Here is a 27958-nt window from a genome sequence, read left to right as displayed (position 1 = left end):
ATGCAAAGAGCAATCTTATTCATCGAGACATAGTCTCCATAGAACAGGATGTCACCTGAGGCAGAAGCAATTTGGGCTCTTGCCAGATCTCGCTCCTTCTTCATTTGTGCCAAATCAACTTCAAGGGCTTGCTTATCTTGCTTTAGATGCTTTCTCTCTTCAAGCAAATTGGTTTCTGTAGCCTTCATTCCCCCAGTACAGAGACAGAGAAAAAAAAAGACATACAAAACACATTATGAACCACTGCACTGAGCATTCCATGTGGCTGGGATAGTGGCGGATCTATTCAGAGGTCTATGCCAGGGACACTGTGCAAGGAAATATTCTCCATACTGAGAAACCAGTCTGTCCAAGTGCCCAGGTAGAATTGTCACTTGACCATTTACAGCTGCCACTCCCAACAAAGACAACATAGTGTAGATTGTGTGGTTTAGTTCTGTGGTAGGAAACCAAACAACAAATTAATTTGCAACTTCAGCTCATGATTGAGCAAGTCATTATGGCTCTATTTCATAAGAGTTACATGGAAAATAAAATGTATCTCCTCATATGAGCTCTGTGAAGGAGCAAGAAAGCAAATGAAACAGTACAAACCGGAATTATGAAATCTGTCAGAAAATCGCCCAATTATTAGGAGCGTCAGCAAGAAAAAACTGGTGCCCAGTCACTAAGCAAAGTTCTATTTTTGTAAAGAAGGCTCCTGTAATTTGCAGGCTTGTTGGAAAGATGATGCACACTTTGAATGGAAAAGGATGGTAACCCAGTCACAAAGGAACAGGAAAGTATTGAACAGGAAATTTCCTGTGTTGATCTGTTAATCAGAGTAATATATTTTACCAGTTCAATCTGTTGCTTATTTAGAAGGAGAATTAGAATAGAGGTATTACAAAAATACTTACATATCTACATATTGAGGGTAGGATCTTGCTGGCAATATTTTAAAATATTTAAGCAAAGAAATTGCAAAAGCCCTACCTTGGCTGCTCGAAGTTCTGAAATCAAGTCTGTGAAATTCTGATTCTCAGATGGTTTATCGTTCTGCACTCCACATGACAAAATATTATTTTTCTCCAGCTTCTCCCTATTTTAAATTAAAAGATTACCACTTTTGTACAGTTTTATATTTAAGATAGAAAGTGTCTTTATTTTGGATACTTCCTGCAACTGAATCTAACTTCCATGTGTATATATACACTCCATTGCTGTCTCCTTTCTGGTGCCAGTTTATTGTAAATGACAAGAATATCTCAGAATGCTTGACTTACATGGTACTCCTTCAGAGCAGAATGGGGCTTCTGAACTTCTAAACTGGGATTTCTTGAGTAGCTTCCTTATGGAAGCTATTCAATTTGAATAGCAAGAAGATGAGATTCAGAACTTTATTATTATGTGGCTTATTCAGAAACTTAATAAGAAATCTGTCTTGACTCCAGCTATCTATCTGAAATGCCTTTTCTGCAGAAACTTTTCAAAAGGAAACCTCTGCATGGACTAAGTTAAAAAAACCATCTATCAACATAATCTCACCCACTTAATACAGTTTTAGAAGTGAGGCAGTATTTAAAAGGCAACTCTTATCTATCTATCAACTAATATTAAGACAGTCTTCAGATTAAACCCACTGATTTTGGTGGGAATGGCTACAACTGACTTGCTAGCTAAAAATCAATTAAACACAGAGCACAATTATAAGCATGCTTCTTTGGAAATAAGCCCTACTATGTTCAATAGGAATTACATGTCCAGATAAATGGGTACATTACTCTATTCACTTTATTGCATAAATAATAATGTATGCAAACTTATCATAGGTTTTACCATACAGTTAAATAAACTCACTGTAAAGATGCTAATTGGGTCATCAAACGGTGATTCTCTTTAAACATAATTTCCTCATTTTTCTTGTTATTTAGCTGAAGCTCCTTAACTTGCTTATATAATCGTTCATTCTCCTTAATTAAAAAGTAATAATTATTTAATTACTATGGGTTCATGTGAAAAGATGTGCATTGTTATCTATACTTTTCAATTCAGACAGATAATAGTTTGTTATATAAAATTGGAGAGACTTTATTCTTGATAGATCTCATACAACATTCTCCTTGGCTCAGAAAGTTTATACCACAATAAACATATTAGGCTGCAGCCTGGTCTACAATTTCCTATGAGTAAATCGTATTTCTGAGTAAATGTGTACCACATGGCAGAATTTGTCTTTTAAAATAATTCAAATCTGACAATTTCCTGTTACTTTATGGGACAAAAGTGAAATGTTTCAGGATTTGAATGAGAACCTAATAAATGAATAATTTTGCTTGGAAAGCAGCATAGAACCTATGAACCATATAATTAAAACAGGTAGGTTAAGGTGGTACATTCCATTGAAAATTTGTTGTGTGTATCATTTTTACTTTTAAAATGGGTATACAGTATGTTAATTATGTTAAGTAAGATGATACATGGGGCAGAGGGGACAAAACTATTCCTTAAGCCTCATTTCAAATGGTGTTTCAATGCAAGAACATGTGCTAGTTGAGCATCTGGAGAAACAGAATCTTATGGTGGGGAAATAATTTTTTAAAAATCTCCTAGATGCACTTATATATGTTGGAAATGTCTCCGCTGCGCATAAAAGCTCTCCATTGTAGTAATGCATTCTTTTGTTTAACATTCTGAAAGCAGTGTATGAAAACACAAAGTATAAAATTAAATAATATTTAAAGCAGTACTTCAATAAAATAAAAGCATTTCATATAAACCGAATCATTTTAAAATGGGATGGAAGAGGGAAAAAGGATACCGCATGAGCTCTTGCTAAATTACAATTTATTTTTATTCTTTAACCAGCTTACGTTACTACAGAAGTAAAATAGAGAGAATTAAAAGAAGAAAAAAATTAACTGAACCCTCAAAGCCAAAAACAATTGCCTATTGTAGGGAGCGGACCTGCCATGACTGCTATCTTCAAAGCTAGTGCTACATACCCCTTCCTCATATACAGATCAAATACATTTCATATGCACATAAAAGCTTGAGTGAGAAGTGGGTAAGTTGTGCAAGGTCGTAAGCACTGTTTTTTTATCTCTAGATATTAAATAAAATAAAATGGCGTCTAAGAGAAATGGATGAACTAATAATTCTGACAAGGAAAGCTTGGTAACTGCTGTGATGAGGAAGGCTGAGGGAGGTTTCTCTGGCCATAAGTGAGGAACTTTTGGGTTGGATGCTTAATCTCTGCTCAACGAGAGGATTATCAACAGAGTGGGAATGATCAGAACCTGTCACAGTCAAAAATTGGCAGCAGGATATACTCATTTATTTTCTGATACAAATTATGCAAATGTTGTCTTCACCTATGAGACTATGACATGAAGGAACATACTAAGAATTTTCACTTTTGAAAATTAAAATATTTAGATTTGACTTGCCATACTAAGTACTCACACAAACTTAATGTAGATTGCTGTATGCAAACTTATTTATTCTAAAGAACCAAATTAATTTACCATCAGTTATCGATTTGAAATATGAACAAGACTCCTACGTGAAAAGGTATCCCTATTCTCTCACAAATAGGACATCAGAAAGCCAGTGGGGTATTAATATATTGAACTAGGACTGAGGACACTGAGTTCAAATCAACCTTTAGCTATAGAAAAGCACCAGGTGACTTTGGATTGGTGATACTTTCTCAGCCCAAAACTACTTCACAAGCTCTCATTTGCCTGGAGAAAAATCTGATTATAAATCTAACAAATAACAAACAAACACATGTTAGGCTTCAAAGTGAATTTTCCAAAAATAATTTATTTGCTTCAGATTTCTCTAGCTTCTTGTTCTGCCAAGACAACTATTTGTTGTGTTGACTGATGAGCTGCAGTGGCAACTGCAGTCTTAACACATCTGAAAGGCAGGATAGGAAGTCCAGAGTCACAATATTGAATGATGTTTACCTGGTGGTATCCTTGGAGAAGAGTCTCTTGATTCTGGACTTCTTTTTGGATTTCTTTCAACATTTCTCCATCATTAGGATTTTTTTCCTGAATATTTGACCACTTTGTTCCTTTTTTCATGTCTTTTCTATTATTTAGCTATGAAGAAAATGCCTAAGTGTTAAGTGCATCTTACAAAATTGCTAGGGAAAAGAATTTTACTTGTAAGTAGAATACAGATACGATTAATTGAGAAGCACAATATAGATATGACTATTCAAGTAAATAGCATTCAGTCATTGAAATGTTATTAACTTGAATAATTATTTTTGCTAAAATAAAATGTATGATCAGAACAGAACAGAATAATTATATCTATATTCTGCTTTTCCTCCAAGTAGCTTATGATATTGGATATGAGTTCATCTGATTTTATAAAACCACCTCAAATTCCTGTAATTATTAGGAAGTCCACAGTAGTTCCGGTTTAATAATACGCATTCTAATACATAAAAACTGGGTAAGAGTAGAAACATAATCTTGCTTGACAACCAGCTGAGTTGCACCCTCAAAAAAAAGGGTAGGGCAGGTAGCTTTGTGGACATTTTTATCAAATGTAAGATAAATGTTGTTTTAGTGGAATATATCAAAAGAGATGCTATTTATTAAACACAAAAGAATATGGAATGGTACCTGTGTTTGAAGTACATAATTTTCTTGGCTTAACTGAGAAAGCTTTTTATCTTGCTGCACTTTCCTTTCCAGAATTTTTGCCTCCATTTCCTTCTCTTTTTGCACAGATGTGGCTTTCAGACGTTCAATCAAAATATTGGCTACAGTCAATTTTTCTTCTGCTTCTTGAACTCTTTTTAGTAAATAAAGCTCTCTTTCGCTGCGAAATGAAGAAGCATTTGGGGCTACCTGATGACAGCCAGGAAATATATACAATATGGAACATTAATCACAGAATCAAATTCAACTGCTAGTTTTCTTTTCATTTTTTTCTCGTAAAATGAGATTTTTAATATTTTCAAAGCCTAGTATGCAAAGTATTCCAATATTGTAGAGAGGAATTAAAACACTGCTGTTCATTAGGAAAATGCAACATTAGCAGCACAGAAGCAAACTAATTGCTTACATAAATACATATGTAGTAAGTGCTACGCTTGAGGAAGCATTTGAGCACATCCAAACCTATTATAATTATAATGAATAAGCACAAAGATGGGAAAACAGTAGAGCTAGTCTAGGCTTCCTGAAGCAAGGATGGGGAACCTGTATCCCTCCAGATATTGCACAATTCCCGGAATTCCTCATCGATAATCATAATGGCTGAGGCTGCTGGGAATCTAATTTAACATTTCCCAAAGCTATCTTACAAAGAGTAGGATATAAATGAGATACACAATATTACTATGGATTGGATTCAACATATCTCTTCTTCAGACAAGCCTCCTATGATAGAATTCCAATCTGTCCTGTTCGCAGGATGGACCATGTACAAATTGAGACTTCCACAAAAGAGGCAGAGCAGAGGAAGGTGGGGAGGTTGCCAGTTTCCTCTCCCTCCTCCTTCTGCCTCCTGTATTACCTCACATCCTGTTTCTGAAGATCCTCAGTGTCCTAGATAAGGTACTGAGTAATGTGAGGGACTGCAGAGTAGGGAAAGTGAAAATTACCTCTTCCCCTTTCCTTGAATTTATGAGTTCTGTGAATGGAACCCAGTTCACAGAATATGAATCCAATGATATGTAATTGTCAATGGTAGCACAAGAGTTATATAAACCAAACCAAACCAAACCAAACCAAACCAAACCAAACCAAACCAAACCAAACCAAACCAAACCAAACCAAACCAAACCAAACCAAACCAAACCAAACCAAACCAAACCAAACCAAACCAAACCAAACCAAACCAAACCAAACCAAACCAAACCAAACCAAACCAAACCAAACCAAACCAAACCAAACCAAACCAAACCAAACCAAACCAAACCAAACCAAACCAAACCAAACCAAACCAAACCAAACCAAACCAAACCAAACCCATACATGTACTTATTGTGCTAGATGGTTTGGGCTCAGTGTGTATCTGCATTTACTAGATCATATCAGATGAGGGAATGCCAAACTGAGTGTTCATTCTCCTTTCTCACATCTGAGAAGAGAATACAGGTAGTCCTCATTTAATGACCACAATTGGGACTAGCAACTCAGTCATTAAGCGAAGCAGTCACTAAGTGAAACCACAACTGTGCTTACAATCTTACTTCAGCTTTCCTTTGCTTTACAGACATGAGAAGGTCATAAACGTGAGGACTGGTCATAAAGTTACTTTTTCATCACTGTCGTAACTGTGAACAGTTGATAAATGAGGCAGTTCCTAAATGAGGACTACTTGTATGTGGGTGACATTAAGAATACTTGGAACAGAGGACCTTCCTAATATTCTGCATTTCTAATTTCTTGAGCATTCTCCTTTTAAAAAAGTACCCATCTAAGAATAGAGTTTTTGTAACTTACCTTGTGACCTTGGATATCATTTTCTTTAGCTTCCTCTGGAAATCCACTTGGAGATGGTTGTCCAGGGATAACAGAATCAATTATTTTTGGAGAACGTGCATGGGGTTTTGTCTGAATTATTTTAGTCACTGAAGTGCCTTTGAAAGGAAAACAGTGAATTATGTATTTTTTTTTTAAAAATTGCATCAAGGACTATACAACTTTTATATAGATACCTTATATTTCTTGGAATAAATATTATATGCCAAAAATATCTGTTATCATGACTCTTAATAGCTTCTTTATACATTTATATTATATTATTTTAAACATTTTATATTTTAAGTAAATACCTTTCTGTCTTGGAGGAGATTTGACTTTCAGAAGTGGTTTTTTGATGCTTTCCTTTAATGTCTTCTCATTAACTGTGGGAGAGTGCTTTAATGAAGAATTGGATTTCCCATATCCAGAGCTTCTAACAGAGCTATGCGATCCACTCAAATGTTTCTTTCTATGTATAACCATTGTGTTTTTACTATTCTTATTCATTACTTGTTTACTTGCTACTAAATTTGGATTCTCTTCATTCAAAGCGTTGGGTTGATGCATCTATGGACAACACATACATGCATTTTATTGACTAGTTTGGTTTCGGAATGTAAAATAAAGGCATAATGTTTAAAATAAGGTTATGAAACCACTGAATTATATTTCTATAGACGAGGAAGATAAACTTTTAATTCTACCAAGCAACTCCATCCAAAATTATACTATTTGCGTGATTTTTTTTTTGCGTCAGAAGCACCTACCAAGGTGCTCCTGTATTGAAAGGATTTGCCGGTGACGTCACCATTGCCCGTATGAAGAACCCAAACATCATATATAAAATCATGTGAACAAGTAGATACTCAGCTGCCTAACCAGAGGTAGCCTAATCACAGTGGTCAACATGCTTGTCTTCAAAGCCACATTTCAGAGTCCTAGAAATCAGCTAATTTCTTCAAGAAAAGTGAAGAAAGTGGAGGATAAGTAGGAAGTAGGGAGCGTAGGTTAGAGGAATAGGATCAGAGTTTCAACCAGTGACGTTCTTAGTGGATGTACCCAAATTCTAAACTCTGTTACCCAGCAGACTCATTTTGGGTCCTCTCTGATGACTTGTTCTTTAATCTTTGGGTCATTAAGCAGATTTGTCCTTCTGCTGATGATTGGTTCTTTTTTCGTAAAGTCCACTTTTGTTTAATGGTTTATTTTGGATTGGGTTTAGTTACAGAAGAGTAAAACTCTTGCCTTTCCTACTTCCTTGTGCCTTAAGTATCACATGTAAAAGCTGCTCACCTGTCCAGGCTTCCTTTCTTGATGTGGTGTTGAACAATTTGACAGAGTGGTTAATTTCATGACATCATGTTTAGTTTTATCAGCTAATTTCTCCTTACTAACTTTCCACTGAGGACTATCTTCACTACCTTCATTTGCAGCTTCTACAACAGAAAACTTTTCTTGTTCACCATGATGGTTTAAAAGACAGCCAATATTTTGGGATTCCATAGGACTGTCATTCTGATGTTCTTTAGATGGTTTCATTAATTCATCTGTGTGGTCTTGTGTGACTTTCACAGGTCTATGAGGTGGGGGGAAAGAAAGCCATATATGAGTAATCTGTTGTTTTTATTAATAGGAGCTTATCAAAACAACCCTATGTACATTTGATACTGGATTGCACACCACTATTATATAATTGTTCATGAAGTGCAGTAAAACAATTACCTGATCCTGCAGGATAGGACTAAGCAATAATGGCACTATCAACAGATCACATGGCAGCAGTTAAATAGAAGTATCTCATATCTGGCCTAGTAGGCCAGAAATGTTGATTCCCATATGCTCAAAAACTCCTTGACTGTAAAAAAAAACCTATGCCCAGTAGAGTAAAAATGAACACCACTTATTTATTTTACAGTTTTGTATATAGCCCCAGTCCAGACTCTGTGAAGCATACAACAGAATAGAAAAATCAAATAACATTAAGAAAAAAAAAATTCTCCATCTCCTCCAATGAATGTGACAAATTATTAAACTAAGCTGGTTGACTACCTTATAGAAAGCTGGGGGAGGGAGTGGGCAGGGAGTTCCAAAGAAGGCATTAGTATTTGTTACTTTATCAGAACTAAGACTGAGTCCAATATTTATCATATTTTTCCCATTTATAGACCACCTTTCTATCAAGAAACAATAAACCAAAATTATATTATAGCCTTTAAACCCATTAAAATTCATCAAATAGAAACACAGCAGTAATAAGAACTGTATCAACCAGATCAAAAGCTGAGTGAAATAGCAAAAGCATTATGATGAGTTGCTCATTCACGCTATAAAAAATACCCCATCTTAGAGATGGGAGCTCCTGGACTTCAAAGATCTTATCTACTTTTGTGATGAACATTTGTAAGTTAAGCTTGGGCTTCTAGATCTGTTTGGATTTCACCAAATATGCACTCAAAGCTATATTCTATCCAGCTAAAGGTAATTTTTATATTTTATTATGTAAGTCTTTTTATTTTTTGATCTTTTCTACTAACTTGCACTTTTAGAATACACCTATGTTTCTATGATTCCTCTTTCTGGCAACTTAGTGGCAGTTATCTAATTACCTTGGTCAGAAATTAAATCTTCCAGTGTCTTTTTTGGGTCAACATGTTCAATTCATCGAGAAGAGAAATAACTTTTCTTGTTTATGTCCATGGTTAATTATACTCAGTACTCTTTTTAAACTGGTCACAAACATTAGCCCATCATGATAATGTGTAATAGAGGGTAGGGGAACAACTCAGATGCGCCTTTATCAGTTCATGATTTATGGACATGCACTATTAAGGGAACGTATTTTAGATAGGTTATTGTTGGGTCCATAAGCACCCCTGTGAAGCTCAGTCAAGGTTTGCCTTCTGAGTATGGGGACCTTGATCGAGGGATTCTTCCCAGTGCACTCCTTATGTCTTCTGTTTACTACGTTCAGCCAGCTGTCAGACTGAGCAAACAGATTCCATTTTAAGTCTGCAAGCTTCCAGCTTAAATTCTCCTGTCCAATTATTTATTAAACAGGTGTTAGCAGCAAAGATATATTTTCAGGATTAAATCTTATGAATAATATACCCAAGGAACAAATATAGACTCTGATATCCTAGTAACATCCTCACTTTAAAAAGGGTTAAAGAAGAAAAAAAACATGAAATATTCCATTGGCTATGTCATGCATTTTCCAGAATGAATACCTAGCAGGCTCCAGTTCAAATCCCCTGACAAAAGATGAATCCAGTCGGATAGGTTTCATCAGTTCTTCTATGGTGGCCAATTCTAGATAGAAAGAAAAGAACACACTTATTATTTATTTCAGTAGCAAAAATATTTTCAAATAAAACACCTTTTTTTTTGGTCAGAAATCTCTGAAAGACTGGCATAAATAATATCTACTTATATTGGGACTGGTTTATTTTGTTCATCTCATAACACGATGCAGTGATTAATGCAGTGCATTAATTGTTGATTTTAAATTGTTTTGAACAGCTATGGTTTTACATTTTATTGTACATTTATGGAGGAGGTTGGCTATCAACACTACAGTAGGGATAATAAACAAAACAAACAATAAGCATGAATTTCAGCTTTTCTTGAGATAATTTGTGACCTCCCAATTACAACAATGAAGCTACTGAAGCTTTATTTTTACTATACCCACAGTTTACTTCAATCTTTAATGCATTTATTTCCTACAGTTGCCTTCCTATTCTTTACTATTTTGCATTGGAAAGCCAGAATATTAAGAGAAAACAGCAAGACCAAATTTCAGCTGCAGAGAATATTGGGTGATATAGGGCAATTTTTATTTCTGTGCCCAATCTTCCTCACAGTTGTGAGAATAAAATTAGAGATTTCATGAGTGTTATCTTGTACTCCTGGAGGAAAGGAAGGATATAAACATAATAATAACAAGTTTGAGATAATTCTCCAAAGTATGACTCTTTAGTGATTATAGAGTTGGTTACTAAAGAATTCCACTGCATGGTGTTAGACTGAAGTTATTTATTAAATATATTTAATTAACTAATTCATAATACCTTTTATTCAGGGTCTTATGGTGGTATATGTACAGCTTCTATTTTTCCCTACAGTAACAACCCTGCATGGCAGGTTGAGCTGAGAGACAGCAACTGGCCACAAATCATGCAGTGAGCTTCTGTACACTAGAATCCAGGTCTCAACACCTTAACTAATATAGCATATTGGCTCTATTTTGTTAAAAAAATCAACTTAAGAGATCAACCAAATATATAAGGTACCAAATTTATTAAAACGCTATGCCAATACCAGATCACACTGAATAACTGGGTAATCACCGCTGCCACTGAGAGAGCCAGTTTGGTCTAGTGGTTAAGGCAATGGGCTAGAAACCAGGAGACTATGAGTTCTAGTCCCGCCTTAGACATGAAAGCCAGCTGGGTGACCTTGGGCCAGTCACTCTCTCTCAGCCCAACTCACCTCACAGGGTTGTTGTGGGGAAAACAGGAGGAGGAAAGAGTATTAGGTATGTTTGCTGCCTTGAGTTATTGATAAAGAAATAATAAAGGCCAGAAAGTACATAAATGAATAAATCCTATGGCCGACTAAGTAAATGAAGAATTACTCATTTCCTCGGAAGTCAAATAAATAAATTAAATCCTGAAAGCTGGGGAAAGAACTCACAATCATCAGACAGGAAAATTAATTGGGATAAGCAATCAAGATATAATGGGTAGCTTTCAATATAAATACATTTCCTCAGACGCCAAGACAGTGCTTCTAAAGCCTTTCCATGTGCTAGAAGATTCTAACATAAGGTCTGGTCTGCATAAGAATACATCCATGTTTAACTGGCTTCTAGATTGATGCTAATACAATCACAAAATACAAAAGGTGACTACTGAAGATGGAGGGACTGGAAAGGAAGCATGAATGAACTGTCACCAGGTTTTAAGCAGCATTGTTAGTTTAGTTCTGTTTCTTAATTTCTTGAAGTTTATATACAGTCTTAATTTTCTTACCAATAGGCTGATATGTTAAAACTCCTTTGATGTATTTCTTTTTAAAAAACCTAAAAGGCATTTTTTAAAATTTCATGTTTATATTTGTAAAATGTTTCGCCTTCTACAAGAAGAACAAGTTTCTTCTTTGAGAAGTTTCAGAGTTTTGTAGCATGCAGTGAAAGAGACAATCTTCACAATGGCTACAGTTCAAGGGAATGAATTACCCATCCCATTCACAGACAGCTTAACAGGGTGGGGAAACGCATGACATTGTCCCTTGAGCACAAATAATGAAACTACACTTGCAGAAGTCAGAACCAATCACACAAAACTCTTTCCCATATAATAACTGCCTACCCTCCTTTCCAGCAGAATGATAGTCTGATAGGACTCATGTAATTAGCCTTAGTATCACAATTTGAGATCAGCAACATAGTGCAACCATGTGGGATCACAATTCCCAGAGGTGGGTTTTGCACTTCCTCTGGTACAACAATGGTATAATCAGAAATAAAGCAGAATAAGCAGTAGCAATGGAAATTTTAGTATTAATATGGAAGGACCTATTTATGTCTTCTTTTGAGGGAAGGTGACTGAGAACACTTCTTTTGAGGGAAGGTGACTGAGAACACCCTCCAGTGGTCAGAATGTATGTTTTATTTAACCATGCCTTATTAAACAATATTGGGAAGTATCAGAATTTACCAGAATTAGTAATGGAAGTATTTTGGGGGCAGCTTTCTTTATTCTGTGAAGTGTCATTGACTAAGCTCTCTTCTACTTCCATTTTATCATCATGAGCATTCTGTTCATCTGTAGCTCCTAAAGACTGTTCAACATGACGGTAAGCTTGATGCAAAGCTTCAATGTCGCTGTTTGTTTGCCCACTGGAAATACCTGAAAGGGGAAAAGTTAAATAATTCCAGATACAGTAGACTGAAAAGAAATATTCATGAGGAATATAAAATTCATGAGAAAAATAACAGCACTAGTAACCTAACGTGACATGGAGAAAATTCCAGTGTCACACAGGGCCAAAGCTCAGTCAGGCAACAGGACTTTTAACTCCTTGCAGGCACTAAATTCTGCTCCGGATTTTCTCAGGCTCAGAGTAGATTTTATGAATGAGCAAAGGGAAGGGGAAATGCCTCTGATTCTTTCCATTAGAAACTTCTGACAAAAGAAGTTGTGTCCGTGGCCACAGCCTATTGGACCCTTTCATTGCAATCCCATCTATATTTCTATTATAAAGCATGTTTCTCCGAGATTTAAATACAAACATATCTGGGAATAAGTTTCATCAAGTTCAACAGGTATTATTTCCAAATAAATACATTTAGGATTGAAATGTAATTGTGTCATATTGTAACACTAGATCCTAACCAACTGGTAAGCACTGTTGTAAAAAAAAATGTAGATTATATCTGCAGACATTAACTAAAACTCAGTAACTAATAAGATCAACAAACAGAAAAACAGAGCATTCCATGCCTTTTCTTGTGTTTTCCTTCATCTCAAAACTAAATTCAGCACAGAGGGCTTGTCTATATGATCATTTGGGAAAAAAATTAAACAATGTTCAAGTTACAGTTACATATTTTAAGTCCCTTTGATTTTAAATGCCACTGAAGTAAATGGGAACTCAAGGAGTTTTGCTTTGCTTGGATAGAATCCTAAATACTTGCATGATCAAACAGTAATTTTAATGAACCAAAATGGAATGAGACAGATTGTTCCTGCTTCACATCAGTTTAGAGCAGGATTAATAGAAGAAATAATTCTCAAATAAAGCAGGCTTACCTGTTCCATTCATTTCTTCTGCAGTAACTTCTTGAGCTATATGATGTTCTGCCACAGCTGCATGTTCATTGGCTTTTGGAGTTTCTAAAACTGAGTCCTGGGAATCTAGAAGAACTACAAAGGAAGAAGAATTGTGTCTTCTCTATACTAGCCTAGCTGAAAAACTGTAATTCCAATTTTGTGGTCTTTCATTATTCATACCCCGTAATCCCAGAGAGGACAACATGCAGTGAAGTTTAATTTAATATGTACAAATACTGAAAATTGTTTAAATAAGATACTTTAAGGTAATTATTGTGGCTAACACCAAATATATTTCAAAAACGGAAAAGGCATTAAATAAGAGAATAGAAAAGATAAAATGATGGAGGCTTCATAATAACTAATTCATGGCCATAAACTATTTGCAACAAAATGTTAAAGTACAAACCATGGTTCTTGATTATGCAGCAATAGGATCTAATCATGTCTAGATTAGACTTGCTTGCAACAGAAAGCTGGGGAAAAGGCTGCAATACCACGTACTCTAGCTGGGAAGAAAGCTGCATCACGCAGCGGCACTTCCTTTAAGTAAGTATCTACAAAGGGACAGCACTTTTCCCCAGCTAGAAGTATAATGTTTGTTTTTGTAGAGAGACTGATGGGTGCTGTACTGCAGCTTGCCTCTAATATTAAAGTATACAGCTTGAATATATACTCATCAATATATTGCTATTATTTTAAACTTTAAATTATTTTCAAAGTTAATAAATGCTGATGGTAATTGTTCACTTACCATTTTTATCTTTGACTAATCTTTGAAAATGACTCCTAGATAAAGTCAGCTGTACAGCAGAAATCTGTAAAATCTTTCTTTTTCAATTATAGTGATTGGTATGGATACTATTGACATCAAGCTATTCCCTGTAATCTTTTCTAATAAAATTGAGGATTAATAATAATAAACACTGATTGCTTTCATTCCACAGGGAAGCTAGCTCTATAATAAGCAGAATAAAAGGAAAGCTATTCATTTTTTCATACATCCATAAAGCAATTCTAAAGGCAGTTTTGCCAACATATTTACATATTGCCACTGAAACCAGTTTAAAAATGTGGGCCTATTATGTCTGACTATTTACCTCCCAAATTCCAGAAGACCAAACTCATTTTATAATGTATCTTTTATATTATTTGAATTTGGTACCTTTAGCCAGCATGCCTGTCCTTTCTTCCTATAAAGTAAAAAAATACTTATATAAATCTCATACATGTGAAAAAAATATTTTGGTTGTGAAATAGGAAACCTTCTTGAAGTAACTTACCATTTTACAACTGTAAAATTCTGATGCACTATAAAACTAATATTTCACTTGCATAAAGTTTAAGGAGCATCAAGTCAAAGGATGCACACTACTGAAAATCACAGCTGCAATTCTGAGTGTAGAAAATAAGCAAAATAAGCACTATTTTTTTAAAAAGTAAGTTAAAATCTGAATAATATATGAAAAAAAATATTTGGAGCATTTAATACACACAGAGATTATTCCAATCACTGTGCCTTCCTCCTCTAAACTCTGTTCTGGGCATAAGAATTCTAATGTATGCATTATTTCCACTAGCCAAATTATTTCTTCATTGATTTTGGTGAAGAGAATTGATTGATACATTCAGTTTTTTTAAACAAGCCAACTGGTCCTCTTATTGAAAAGAATGCTTCATCTATGCTGGAAATACATGTTTACATCAGAGTACACATGAAAATCCAAACCAGAGAAAATGGCTATGAATACAAGAAAATTTAGATTGTAATATTTTATACTATATGGGTCTGTTACTACACCTGTTGGATTAGGAGGCATTTATTTATTAGCAATCCTATACATGCCCATTTGGTCATTTTTTTTAGAAGTTTCATTCATGAAGTTTAATGTTATTCATATTGATAATTCCATTATTATATCATTCTAATATTACAATCTTGATTCAGCTTTTATTAAATCAAGAACATATGCCTTTGGAAAATAATATTCCTTGTTCTACTGTTATAGGATCCTGTGATTCCCAAATCCGTTTTAAAAATATATTAAAAACAGTATGTTTGGCATCAAGATCTTTAATTATATCATTATTGTTATTTGCTTTTGGCATTGATGCTGAACCCTTGTTGCTCTTTTATCTTTCTGATTGTTTTGCATTATAGTGATAATCTATCTTTTTTATGATTCCAGAAGTATAAACTGCCTGAAAAGTCCTGAACATAACTGAAGGCTAGCTATGAAATGTTATAAACAACATATATCCCCAGGAGCAAAGCTAATAAATGCACTAAAATTCAATTGTATGCCACATTACCATCTCTGAACTGGGACATTTGGGATTTCAGTGCATACAAAAGACAAGTTTTAGACGGTACTGTAAATAACCAGGTAAGTCGGATAAAACTTTAAACACACAAAATTTAGAATGTTTGAAATAGAAAGTGATTATACAATCACAAATGCTTACAGTAGCTTCAGACATGACCACCTGTTCAACTTTGTTGTCTTCATTACAGTCTGAATTGTCTTCAAAATCCTCACTATAATCACCTGAGTGTTTGGAGTAAAGTCTGTGGTTAGTTCTTCAAAAGAAATAGGAAGAAACAACACTATTTTCCTCTACAAAGATCTGTTTAACATTTTTATTGGATCAGATGAAAGAGATGGGAAAATCTTGATTTAAGTTACAGCCTAATGCTCTTCTGTCAGCAGATTAGCCAGCTATGTAATTGTGTTTCTCAGTTGAATAATATTACTGGAGCCAGAAAAAGGTGTTCTGTTTCTCATGGAAAGAATTGTAACGGTGCAACCAACCATCAAGGCATAAATCCTTTCTATTTAACATATGTCCAGTTCTGTTTTAAAGTATACAGTACATGCTGATACTGAAAACAAAAACAAGAACCAAAACGAAAACTCAATCCTTTTCTACAGTCGTTGGTTGCATAAAGCCTTCACATTCTGTTGCAATGTAGCAGATTCCCTGGATCAGACCCAATGCCCTAATGGTAACGATAATTTCCTATTTGTCTCAATTAACTTTTGACTTACGGGGAACTGCCCTTTAAATTAATGTAACATCCCATGACTATCTTCCATGAATCTCTATGATGAAATACTGAATTGACAACTTCCTTTGGAAATCAATGCCATGTCAGTAACTAGTCATTAAATGTTGGTTACAAAGCAAATGATTTGAAATTACCAGATTTTTCATGACTCTTACATTCATCGTCATTTTCTTCTTTTGTTGGTTTCACTTGAGGCTGGTTGCTGCAAAATATTAGAGTATTAGTAATGACAAAATATTCTTGTCTTTACACTTGATTGGGGATATTTATCCTACTGCTCTGCTGTTCTAACAACAAGAACATTATTTCTTTCAAAAAACCCCACAATGTTACTGCATATAATTTTCCTAGGCAAATAAAGGCAGGCAGGATGGGTGGAAATAGTCTGTGAACATCCATATCCAAAGATTTTAGTATCCAGAATCTATAATTTTTTTAAAAAAAAAGAAGCTATAACCAGCAATTTTGCTTTAGTTGTATTTACGGATATACATTTGAAAAATATTTTGGCCTATTAATGCCTTAATAATGAGAATTCCTTTGCTAATAAAGACTAAATCTCCATTCAGTCCAGTATTCAATTACTTAACAATAGCCAACTATTGTTTTGCTCCTAGATTGTATCTGCACTAATCCTAGATTAGACATAAGAAAAATACTGTAAAAACATGGATGGCCTCTGAACATGCTTTTTTAAAAAACTTATTTATGTTTTTACTTACTTATGTTAACACTGAGTGGTAAACATTTTCATAAAAGAACAAAATCACAGATGGTCTGGAAGAAATCTTTCTAGCCTATGTATAAATATCTGCTTGTTCCCAATTCCCAATCTCACTTTCCAGTTCTTATTCCTTCTCTTATCCATAAAGTGTCATTTTCTACTCGGCAGCATCCATCCTAATTTTCAGTGCTACAATGCAGCATGAATATTCATTTAGCACAATTTATTTTCACCACAAAGGTTCATTATTTCCAAACTACTGCAATTCAATATATGACTACCATTTTTTATCTTTGTTTACTTTACCGTAAAAATGTGTGCAATATTTCAGAATTATTAGAATCTAGCTCCTTATTTAATTTTGAATAGTCTATAGTAGAGGATGCTCCTTTTTCAAGGTCAGCAAAAAACTTCTCTTTTTCTTCTTCTTCTTCCAAAGTATCCAATCCATCTCCCAAAATATTCTCACTAGGTCCCAAAGCCACAACTGAATCTAAATGATAAAAGCATCAGAATACATATAACCATATGAGTTTATACCTTAGTACCATAAGTGCCACATGACATTCAGACAATGTTTTAAATAAGAAAACAAGAATATTAGCATATGGTTCTGTATTCCCATTTGTTTAAACAGAGGAAGTAAATCCAAGACTACAAAGGAATGTGTGGGCAGACTGGTTCCCAGTGGGGGGAAAAAAAGAAGAAAAAAGAAACAGGCTTTGTTTTTGTATAGCAGGATAGTTTTGTGAGCTCATATGGTTTGAATGAACTATTGGACTGGGGCAATTATACAGCTAGCAGAGGAACCTAAAGCCCATGTATTTTCTAGAGCTGAGTTGTAAAATACTCCTTGAATCAATCACAATGCATTTTAAATTGTGGCACCAGTGTAAAAATAAACACGTAACATTATTTTGAAGTGACCATTTCATTATTCAGAACTATGCAACATAAAACCCACTTTTTTTCACTAGTCTATACTTGCAATATGTTAGCAAATTCTTAAAACACAGTATAGTGAAAGAGAAGTTTAACGTCAGAAGCACTTTTACCATTTGATTCCAAACTATCTTTGCTTAAAGAGACAGAAACACTATGAAGCTGTGGGAGCTGAATGCCTTCTCCAAAATCTTCATCTACTTCCACAATAGAAGGAGAAAGCCTTCGTGATTTCAGAAAGCTACTGCTGGTGTCACGTAGTCCTTAAAACAAAGGCAGGGGGAAGGGGAATGGATATAGATAAATCTATACTGGAACATAGATATATATTGAATAATGGGTTCAAGTACTCTGCCTACTTAAGTTCTCAATTGTCAGAACAGATTATATTTTGTATTTGGTCTAAAAAGCTACCTGAGAATTGTGACATGAAAAGAAAAAGTAATACCCCCAATGTATGTTCTCCACAGAACACTTTGGATTTTTCCATGGCAATTAAAGCCATTACCACAATAAACTGGTAATTTATTGTGTAACTTCATTTTCCAGATTACTGCTTATAAAAGAATACTTCGTTCTCATTTGTTCCACTCTGCCAACTCCCCCTTATTGCTGATAATTAGATATTTCTAATTCTATTAACAAATGGTTGATACATTAACAATTGAAAATTTACAAAACAAAAACCCAGATTCACAGTCCAGGACTAGGATCTATTTACTGTATCTTATAAAGCTTACTTAATTGTATTTATGGATAAGGATAAATCATGTTATTAAGCTGAAAAATACTTAATATTTAAATAGTTTCATACTACAAATTTAACTATAAAAACAGAAAAATATGTAGCTGTCTGGTTAAGCTTTTTAAGGTAGGATTATATATATTGTTTTGAACTGAAAAGGAATTCAACTGAACTATGGAGAGGTTAAATCTTCAGCTGCTCAATGAATCATAAATACAGAAATGAATAAGTAACTTTTATAAATATAAGTGCCCTATAATACTGCTAAAGATCACACAGTATATTCACCAATAATATTTCAACAGAACTCAATAAATTTTGCAACAGAATATCAGTGGTTCAGATGAAGAACCAACATCAGCTTATACATCTATATATTATACATAGCTTCTTTATAGGACTAGTGTAAAATGTAGTCTTCACAATGTGGACTCTCACTTTATTGCTTGGCCAGTCAAAGAAATCAGATTTCTCATATTCTGGTCATTAGCTTCATTTGAATCACAGTAGGTTTGTTGTGATTTTTCAGAATGGTACATCTAAAAATAACACATCTTACATCTTAAATCACATGGAATGGTCTTTTAACCCTGACATATGTACATGGCTTATGGTTCAAGAGAACAGAATTAAATATTTCACAGAAACACAGAAACTGTCCACCTAATTCTTTACTGACTGGTGCTTAAGGCTTAAAAAAGACTCACCTAAAAGGCAGCCCAGAAGTAAATACGATTAAATACCTTGGCTTACAATGGTTCAATAGATTTTCAGATAAAAATATTTTCAATTCTGCTTGGAGATGACATGGGCTAAATAAGGAACTTCTATATGCAAGATAACATCATCATTTTAGCAAATTCACTCCTATTAAGATTATAATTGGCAACAGCACACATGATCAGAAAACTTAGTTACAAGGTAAAAGCATTATTATTTGAAATATATTAATTCTGAGTTACCACATCACAGCTAACATCAAGTATGGCATCTATAAACAGGAAATTTAATCCAGTACCAGGCTCATTATCTGAAAATGATATCCTCTTTTCACAATCTTCAGCCACTGCATCTTTTCTCCCAGTAAGTTTCTTCTCATTCCCTTGTTTGATAAACTTGCTTTTCTTTGGAACTTTGGAAATCCAAGGAAATAGAAGAAAAGATTGCAACAGTGAGCCAAAAGCAAAATCAAACCACAGAAGAAAAAAAGAAGGATAAAAGAAGCAGAATAAAGATAGTGTCTATTCCTAGACATGCCAAGTGTAAAAATCTGGGACTAGAAACAATTTTCATTTAAGAATAATAGTATCCAAGAGTACTATCATAAAAATCGCATGTTCTTACTGACATGTGAAAAAAATTCCTCAACAGGAGAAAATGCTGCTAAATAGGAGAGAAATTCCTATGCACTAGTGTGTATGTATGTGAATGATTTGGCTTGTTTCATTTAGAGTTTCATTTTCAGTTAAATGTTGCAAATCTAACTTTTCTCAAATAATAACAAAAATAATAATTTCTCACTTCTAAGTATGATTTCATTTGACTGCATTTTTTGGATGGTTTACTTTCTATTTGCTATAACTGGGGTAACTTCTCACCAGACATTTCAAGAAAAACAAATTATTCTGAATTACACACAGATTATATTTCACCTTCCTATGGTTGAAATTGCTGCAAGAAAAGTGTCATGCTTCTCATATAATGATAGTAAGAGCATTTAGTTCTTCAGCAAAAAACCCCAGAAGCATTAATATTAAACAAAGGTTTTGATTCTCAGACTCTATGTTCCAAAAACCTTAATAACTATAATTGAATTAATGTAACATTGAAAATCTCAGTTTACAAATCATATACTCATAACAGTCCAAAATCTAAGATTATATAAACTTACACAGTGGGATTCAGGAGTCTGGTGAGGTAAGTCCTGCTGCCCCTAGCAGAAGTATAATAATTTCTCCTTCCCTCTCTAGTTCCCCGTTCTCCCAAGATGTCTGGACTTATGGGGAAAAGGACATTTGATGAAAATAATCTCTCCTTATGGTGGATCAGAGAGTCCTTCCATTTGCAGGAGAGCAAATCTAGATCCTGATTACTAAAAATAAGGCTAAACAATAGAATTCACTTTTATCATCTCATTACTAAATATTTTTTCTTGCACTGTTCATCAGAAAGAAGCATACTTCGAAGTATCTGTTTTTAAATTGTAGCTTAAGAGCTATAAATATTTTTTTTTTCTTTTACAAGTGTTTTATATTAAAAACAGGGCACTGAATTAAGAATTTTTATTGCAAACTTAACTCTTCCCAAAACTGAAATACTGTACAGTTCATTCTTTACTCCCCCAACTGAAAAATACGTTTAGCAGATGTTACAAAAAATCAATAGCGCAGTATCTTTTTTTTTTAAAATCCGTTCAATCGTGTCCAATTCTCGGAGACTTCCTGGACAAGTCCCTGCAGTTTTCTTGGCAGGTTTTTTTAGAAGTGGTTTGCCACTGCCTCCTTCCTAGGGCTGAGAGAGAGCAACTGGCCCAAGTTGACTGTGATTGTGCGAATGCTTGAATGATCAGGTGCTGACAGTCACCCAGCTGGTTTTGTGCCTAAGGCAGGACTAGAACTCATGGTCTCCCAGTTTCTAGCCCGGTGCCTTAACCACTACACCAAACCGACTCTCTGTATAGTATCTACTCACTACCAAATTCCATCCAATGGTTGTTATCCTTGTGATCATATCATTTGATTTTCACCCATTCCAGAAAGTATATTGATCTTCATGTTGCTTCTTCCAATTAAGTTTCATTAGAGGACAGGCTACAGAATCAACGATTTATGATTAAAGTTCAGTGTTATATAAAAATCCCAAACTGTATTATTGTAAGACAATGCCATATGACAGATAATATAAAGGAGATTTGCCAGATCCACCATCTGGGTACTAAGTTGGAAAGAGTATTCTAAGTGTTCCTGTACAAAGTGCTTTAAAGCATGCTAGTTCATTTCTCAATGAATCTATGAAACACATTAACAGTATGATCCTTTGAATATTAACTTGGAATGGTACTTGACCTCTAATATATATAATTAAGAATGTAAGTTTGACCTCCAATATCTACTTCTTTTGAAACATATTTAAGTAAATATGGAGACAATGCCAAACTGCTATGAAGTGCTATAAAAGGAAGAATGAACTTACTTAGAGTTACTCATATATTCATGCAGCTTTTAAAAATGATTGGCAAAAAGAAAAAGTAGAAGTAGAATATAGCACAGAATACAAATATAGCTTTGGCTTAATCTGCCAATTTCACTTGAATCATATGTCTAACTTAAGTATGTTTGCAGAAGGAACTTTTCTCTTCTTCAGTGCATCCCACAGCACTTTGACATCCCATGCTACTGGGGGGTTTAATTTCTCAAACTTCAAAACAACCTTTTTGAAGGCCACGGGCAGCTGCAAGTAAAACAATGGCAAAGCAGAGATCTTTCTTTTTGTGAACCCACTAGTATCCAGGATACTGATCCAGAAAAAGTCTTTGAAGGAACTTCCTCTTGTAAAGTAGCTAACTTATTGAAACAAATGGTTTCTGCAAAGACTGTGCACAAATAAAGCCAGATGATTCAGAACATCTATTATGCTTACAGACACATCATTGCACATACCATTTCTGCACAGACTTGCTTCTGTGTTTTGCATTTTTCCAAATCTGAAAATACTTTGTACATGAAAATGTGTGTTTTGTCTATACACAGACACACATTAGCACTAGGCACGTCCTGGTGCTTCAAACTGCATGGAGTACACATGAAATACTTCTTTTTGAACTGTTGAAGCAGCCACATCTTTTTCCTAGGCTCAGGTGTCTGTTTCAGAAACTGCTCCCAAATGTCTTTGCCATTTTGGTTTTCATTTATTCCAGGTGTGCAAGCAGATGCATTGCAGACTCAGCCACAAATAACTTCTGAAACAGCTGCCCAAGCTCAGAAAAAGACACTATGTTTAACCCTGTTAAGCACCTTTTTCAAAGAATTTGCGGTCCAAAAATTTCTATGTCATTCTTTTCTCTCTCTCACTCACACACACACCTATATACATATGAATAAAAATCAGCCCGCATCAGGCCATTTCAAGTTGAAGCCCTCTTCACCGAAGGTAATTTACCATGCATGTCTAGTGTGAGTTGGTAGATGTTTTCCAACTTCCCAGTCTAGGCCTGAGAGACAATTACTGGCCCAAAGTTTACACATACACACACTCTCAGACACACTCTCACTCATGTATCTCCATATAGATAGATAAGAGTACAAAAGTGGTTCACTGACACCTTGTGGCAGAGATGTTACATAGAACAAATTTCAGTACAGTACCATCATCTGAATCATCTTCTGTTATCCACCATGGCATAGGATGCTTTATATTTCTAGCCAGCTCAGCTGATTCAGGAATACTAAATTTTTGATTTGCTTCATTTCCAAGTGAATCATCTGAAAGAGACTGAATGAAAAGAGAGTCAATTTGCTATTACTATTTACTTTTATTGCATCATAAATTTTTTATGAGCAGCCAAGTTTAAGCATGCTTAAGTGTCACTGATTTCAAGGAGAGTTAGCCATGTGCTTAAAATGCAGTGGTTCTTAAAATAAAATTTTGCACTGAATACATCCATAATAATTTGTTGAACAAGCAGGTCACATTTTTTATGATGAAGTGCAGTATTTGTGCTATGCTACTAGCTATTCCTCCAGTATGATTTGGCCTTCTAGTCACACTATTTTAATACTCTTATCATTGCTAACTTGATTTATATGCTCCTTTTCTGTTCAGATTTTCTAGCTCAGGCGTCCTATAACTGAAAAGAAGATGCAAAAAAAAAAATCTTTACAGATTTTCTAGAGTAGACACCATGCATAACAGCCTGGGAGCACAGCAGATGAAATTGGAGGGCAGAAGAGGTATTATAACTGAAAATTATGTTAGAGTACATCTGCATAAATTCAACAGTTTGTGGCAATTTATATTTTTATTACTGCATACATTTTGTCAATTTTATTAAATTAACGCAATATCCTCATTTCGCAGTTATGTATATGTACATGTACATGTACAATTATCAGCCTTCCTGGAGTTCTGTAAGCGCATAGGATACCCTTACAGAATCCTTACAGATCTCTATGTTCACATCATGAAGATTAATGTACCCAGACCATAAAATGAGTGAATTTTTTATTACCATTAAGATAAGCCATTTCAAATAATGTACAAGCTTTAATGTATCAAGACAATAAACCAATATGTAGTAAAACAGGTAATAAGAAAGCAATGGAGATTATATGCTACAATTGTTGAATGTACCAATTTTGCTAGGGACTACACCCTCCTCATTTAGTGACCGCATTCCGCTCCAGCAACCAGGTTAAGCAATATGATTACTAAGTGAACTCATGACTGAAAGAGAGAGAGAGAGAGTGAGAAGATCACTGGTTGCTGCTGTCTCATTCAGATAAAGTTCTCTTGTACAACTATGCCAGTGTTACTTTCACTCCAGTGAAATCGGTTATAAATTGGTGCACTGGTCAGAAAATAATTTTTTTATTACCATTTATTACCTTCGTATTTGCAAATGGTTGCTAACCAAGGAGTGGCTGTACTCATTTATTTGCTGGTAGCCAAATAAGGTTCAAATGGAAGAACCTTAAGGTACTGCAGCATTCTGGTGTTGCTGTGAGTGATCCAATTCCTGACCTTAAGGCTTTTGGCAAATACTACGTATGATCTTTGTTTTCTTATAATTGGAATGAGATTATTAGTACAACACAGAGTAATAAGCCTCCATGCTGTCCTGAGATCACATGGTATCTGTGATAAAATCACATCATCACTTGCATATTAGTAAACTTTTATCAGCTATCTTATGATGGTAGAAGTCCAGATCTTGCAAGGATCTGACTGGAGTTTTAATGCAGAGGTTAAAAAGTAAGATGGCTAAAAAAACAGTCCTGCTTAACCCCTTTCTTTGTTGGGATACATTTTGCCCTGACAGTTATAGGAGCAACCTTTTGTTCACATATATCACATAAATATACAGGAGCAAGGGTTTATCTCTGGTGGAGGCCTTAAGCTTATCCCACAAGATTTGTCTGGAGATGGAATTAAAGGCATACTTAAAACTGACAAATGCCTAAGAGAACACTGCTCTGGGCTTACTAGAGTATGGTTTCTAAGATTTACGCCAGTAGGTACTGCAAATTGGTTGGGGTACAAAGAATGGAAGAGTCAGAAATTAAATATTTATCCATATTATTTTTAGGGGTGTTTTTCTTTTTCTTTTCTTTTTTTTTCAATCTTTATAAATAACAATATAGATTTTGGCATTAAACCCAAAAATTTAGATTTCTTTTTTATATCATGAAAACAACTCAATATACTTGGCTTGGAATCTTCTCTGAACATTATATTGAGCATTAATTGCGTAACTTCAGTAATTATTTGTCCATTTATAGACATTATCTTTTTTTCAAAATACACATCTGTTTTAAATCATTTTTTAAAAAAAATATCATTGAAGTCAGTCCAAATAAAATGTACATTGTTGACTAAAAAATTACACGGACATGTCCAGGTGGTCACCAGTAGCTGAGCTGGATTTGAAATAGTTTTACCTTTATTAATATATAAGTTAATGCAGAACATTAATTATAAATAAACCTAATAGCAACATTTTAATATGAACAAAATTCATATTAGTAAATTCTCATAAAAATGTAACATTCTTTTTCTTGCAATGCATAGGTTAGCATTAAAATCTCTGAAATATCTTAAGTGTATGGACACTAACTGTTCAAAAGGAAAGGAGAGAAATAGTAGCCAGGCTGCTTCAAGACACAAAAACCTCCTGCTCTGCGCAAAAGGAAAATTCCTTCATTATCTTCCACACAGAAAACTGTGATGGTGTCCAGATATTATCCTAAGTTATCCTAAGGGCTGTCTAAGAATACAGTATGAGCTCAGCCACTGCTGTTTGTAAATTATGTTTTCTGGCTTACTATAGTGTATAATCTCATTCACTGTGTGTTTATAACATAAAGGAATTTTCATTTATATGCCATTCATGTAAAAAGAAAAAGTGTTTTAAATGTGAAACTGGGTTGTATGTTTTACTCAACCAATATCCAATGACAGAGGCATCGTACATGATGCTAAGCATATTGACCAGTTAATATAAATCTGTGTTGATGTCCGGACAAGACATTTAACAAGACTTTAGAATGGGGGACAATACTTTGCTGTTACACTGAAAATAGACAAATAAAAATATATTCGTACCTCTTTCAAAAACTGCTCAAACTTCTCATCTACATCTTTATTTGAAAACCGGTGAGCCATAGTTAGCAACAGGGTTTAAATTCCCAAATCACTGGAATGATCAAGTAGATGCTGAAATGAAAAAGGAGCATGTAATTACTGTAGCCAGAATTTTAAATTTATTACTTTCTAATTTACATTCTAAAACTTCACTTGGCCTATAATGAGGGTGGATAACCTACATCCCTCCAAATGCATCACCAAATTTAAGTTCCTTTTGCTTTGGGGCAAGGAATGCAAAAACCATGCTATAAGATTAAAACAGCCTTAGACTAAACCACAATTGCTTCAATACCTCCACAGAAACACCCTAATTTAAATTGGTATTTTGTTCACATACATGATGAGGCACTTTGCACTGGTGGCCCTTCCACTATAGCTCTCAATTCATCTATTAAAAGTACTTATTATTCATCTCCCTCTCTCTCTCTCTCTCCATATAGATAACCCCTATAGGTAGATACAGATAGCCATTTTGTATATTGTTATATATTCAGTGTTACTTGAAAACAGCCTTCAAATCTGCCTTTGGGGAGCTATGAATACAATGGTTCCCACATTCTAATTCTGCAGTAATTGAGTAGATCTTCTTCTGCAGCAGCCCCTCCCCATTTCTCCTCTAAAACTGTTCTGTATTGTTGAGATGCCTTCAAAATGGGGTGGTAGTGGTGATAAGGCTGCAGGAGGAGATGAAATCAGTATCCTTTCTGTCATCAGCTGATGAAGAAAAGCACTAGATTCCATCTGTTTACTTACAAGCATTTATGCAAGAGACACAACCATTAAATTACTACCAATTCACAAAGGCCTTAGCCCTGAGATAGATTATAAGGTCCTAGAGATGTGGACATGTATTTTATTAACTTTATTCACTCAAGCATGCTGATAGGCTCAAATAAACTGAGAAAACTATTTAAAACCAGAAAATCATTTGCTCCAATAAATATTTCAAAAATATTCCTTAAGCTGACATATTTCAAAATGCCATTATTTCAAAATATTATACTACTTATTTTATTTATTTATTTATTTTATTTATTAAATTTCTCTGCTGCCCATCTTGCACACAATGACTGGGTGGCTTACAAATACTATTTGTCTATCTCCTTATTTTTTAAGCACACAATTTTCATATATCTTTGCACAGACATTGATTAATAATGTAAATATTATTTTTACACCAAATCCAAATGAAAATATATTAATGACACACTAACCAGACAATGATCCAATACTATTTTCCTGATTCAACACAATTGGATAGCCACATTACAATTCCTTGAAATAATTCAAAATTCATGAATATGTAGTATGTTAATGAAAAGAATGGATTTCCAGAGTAGTTTCTAATATAAATGTTAACCTCTTTAGGTACAGCAACCAACTGCACAAAATATTCACTAAAATAGTAATTTCAGTACTAAGAACAGTTTCCATTTCTAATTACTCATATCAAATCTATACAGAATAATATCTATAAAATTATATAAAACAACAATGGATGCAAAAAATTGAATTTAATAAAACATCCCAATGGAAAAAGTCTCAGAACGTAAGATTATGACAAATCCATTTCCCAGGACACATATTTAATCTACCTTTTTAAAGGTACAAAAATGACATTACTTTACTGAGAATGTATATAATAAAGTACAGTAAGAACATTTTATTACATTTTTTAAAAAAAAATCAACCTGTTTTATTCATTAAATAATGTGCCTTGCTGAAATCATTTTGAAAATTTCAGCTGTATGAACCCAATCCTTGGCAAGCAGGCAGGCAGGCAGGCAGGCAGGCAGGGATGGA

The 27958-nt window shown here is 34.4% G+C and overlaps 1 protein-coding gene across 1 annotated transcript in view; it reads right to left on the bottom strand.

The window, feature by feature from the left end:
* Positions 1-27958, bottom strand: part of CEP162 (centrosomal protein 162) — a 49835-nt gene that overhangs the window by 19200 nt on the left and 2677 nt on the right. The window contains exons 2-20 of the mRNA XM_063297563.1: positions 26114-26224; positions 23158-23284; positions 19812-19925; positions 18162-18311; positions 17413-17599; positions 16517-16584; positions 15779-15861; positions 14478-14505; positions 13292-13405; positions 12197-12388; positions 9704-9785; positions 7770-8052; positions 6788-7043; positions 6456-6592; positions 4626-4853; positions 3954-4091; positions 1840-1952; positions 976-1081; positions 56-182 (exon numbers count right to left, since the gene is read on the bottom strand). Coding sequence (XP_063153633.1) covers positions 56-182; positions 976-1081; positions 1840-1952; positions 3954-4091; positions 4626-4853; positions 6456-6592; positions 6788-7043; positions 7770-8052; positions 9704-9785; positions 12197-12388; positions 13292-13405; positions 14478-14505; positions 15779-15861; positions 16517-16584; positions 17413-17599; positions 18162-18311; positions 19812-19925; positions 23158-23284; positions 26114-26173 — 2593 coding nt within the window. The 5' untranslated portion in view covers positions 26174-26224. The remainder of the gene's footprint in view (positions 1-55; positions 183-975; positions 1082-1839; positions 1953-3953; positions 4092-4625; positions 4854-6455; positions 6593-6787; positions 7044-7769; positions 8053-9703; positions 9786-12196; positions 12389-13291; positions 13406-14477; positions 14506-15778; positions 15862-16516; positions 16585-17412; positions 17600-18161; positions 18312-19811; positions 19926-23157; positions 23285-26113; positions 26225-27958) is intronic.

Source organism: Candoia aspera, chromosome 1, assembly GCF_035149785.1.
Source record: "Candoia aspera isolate rCanAsp1 chromosome 1, rCanAsp1.hap2, whole genome shotgun sequence".
In the NCBI taxonomy this organism is placed as follows: domain Eukaryota; kingdom Metazoa; phylum Chordata; class Lepidosauria; order Squamata; family Boidae; genus Candoia; species Candoia aspera.
Note: the sequence above shows the minus strand (reverse complement) of the source record. Positions and strands in the feature narration are given on the sequence as shown.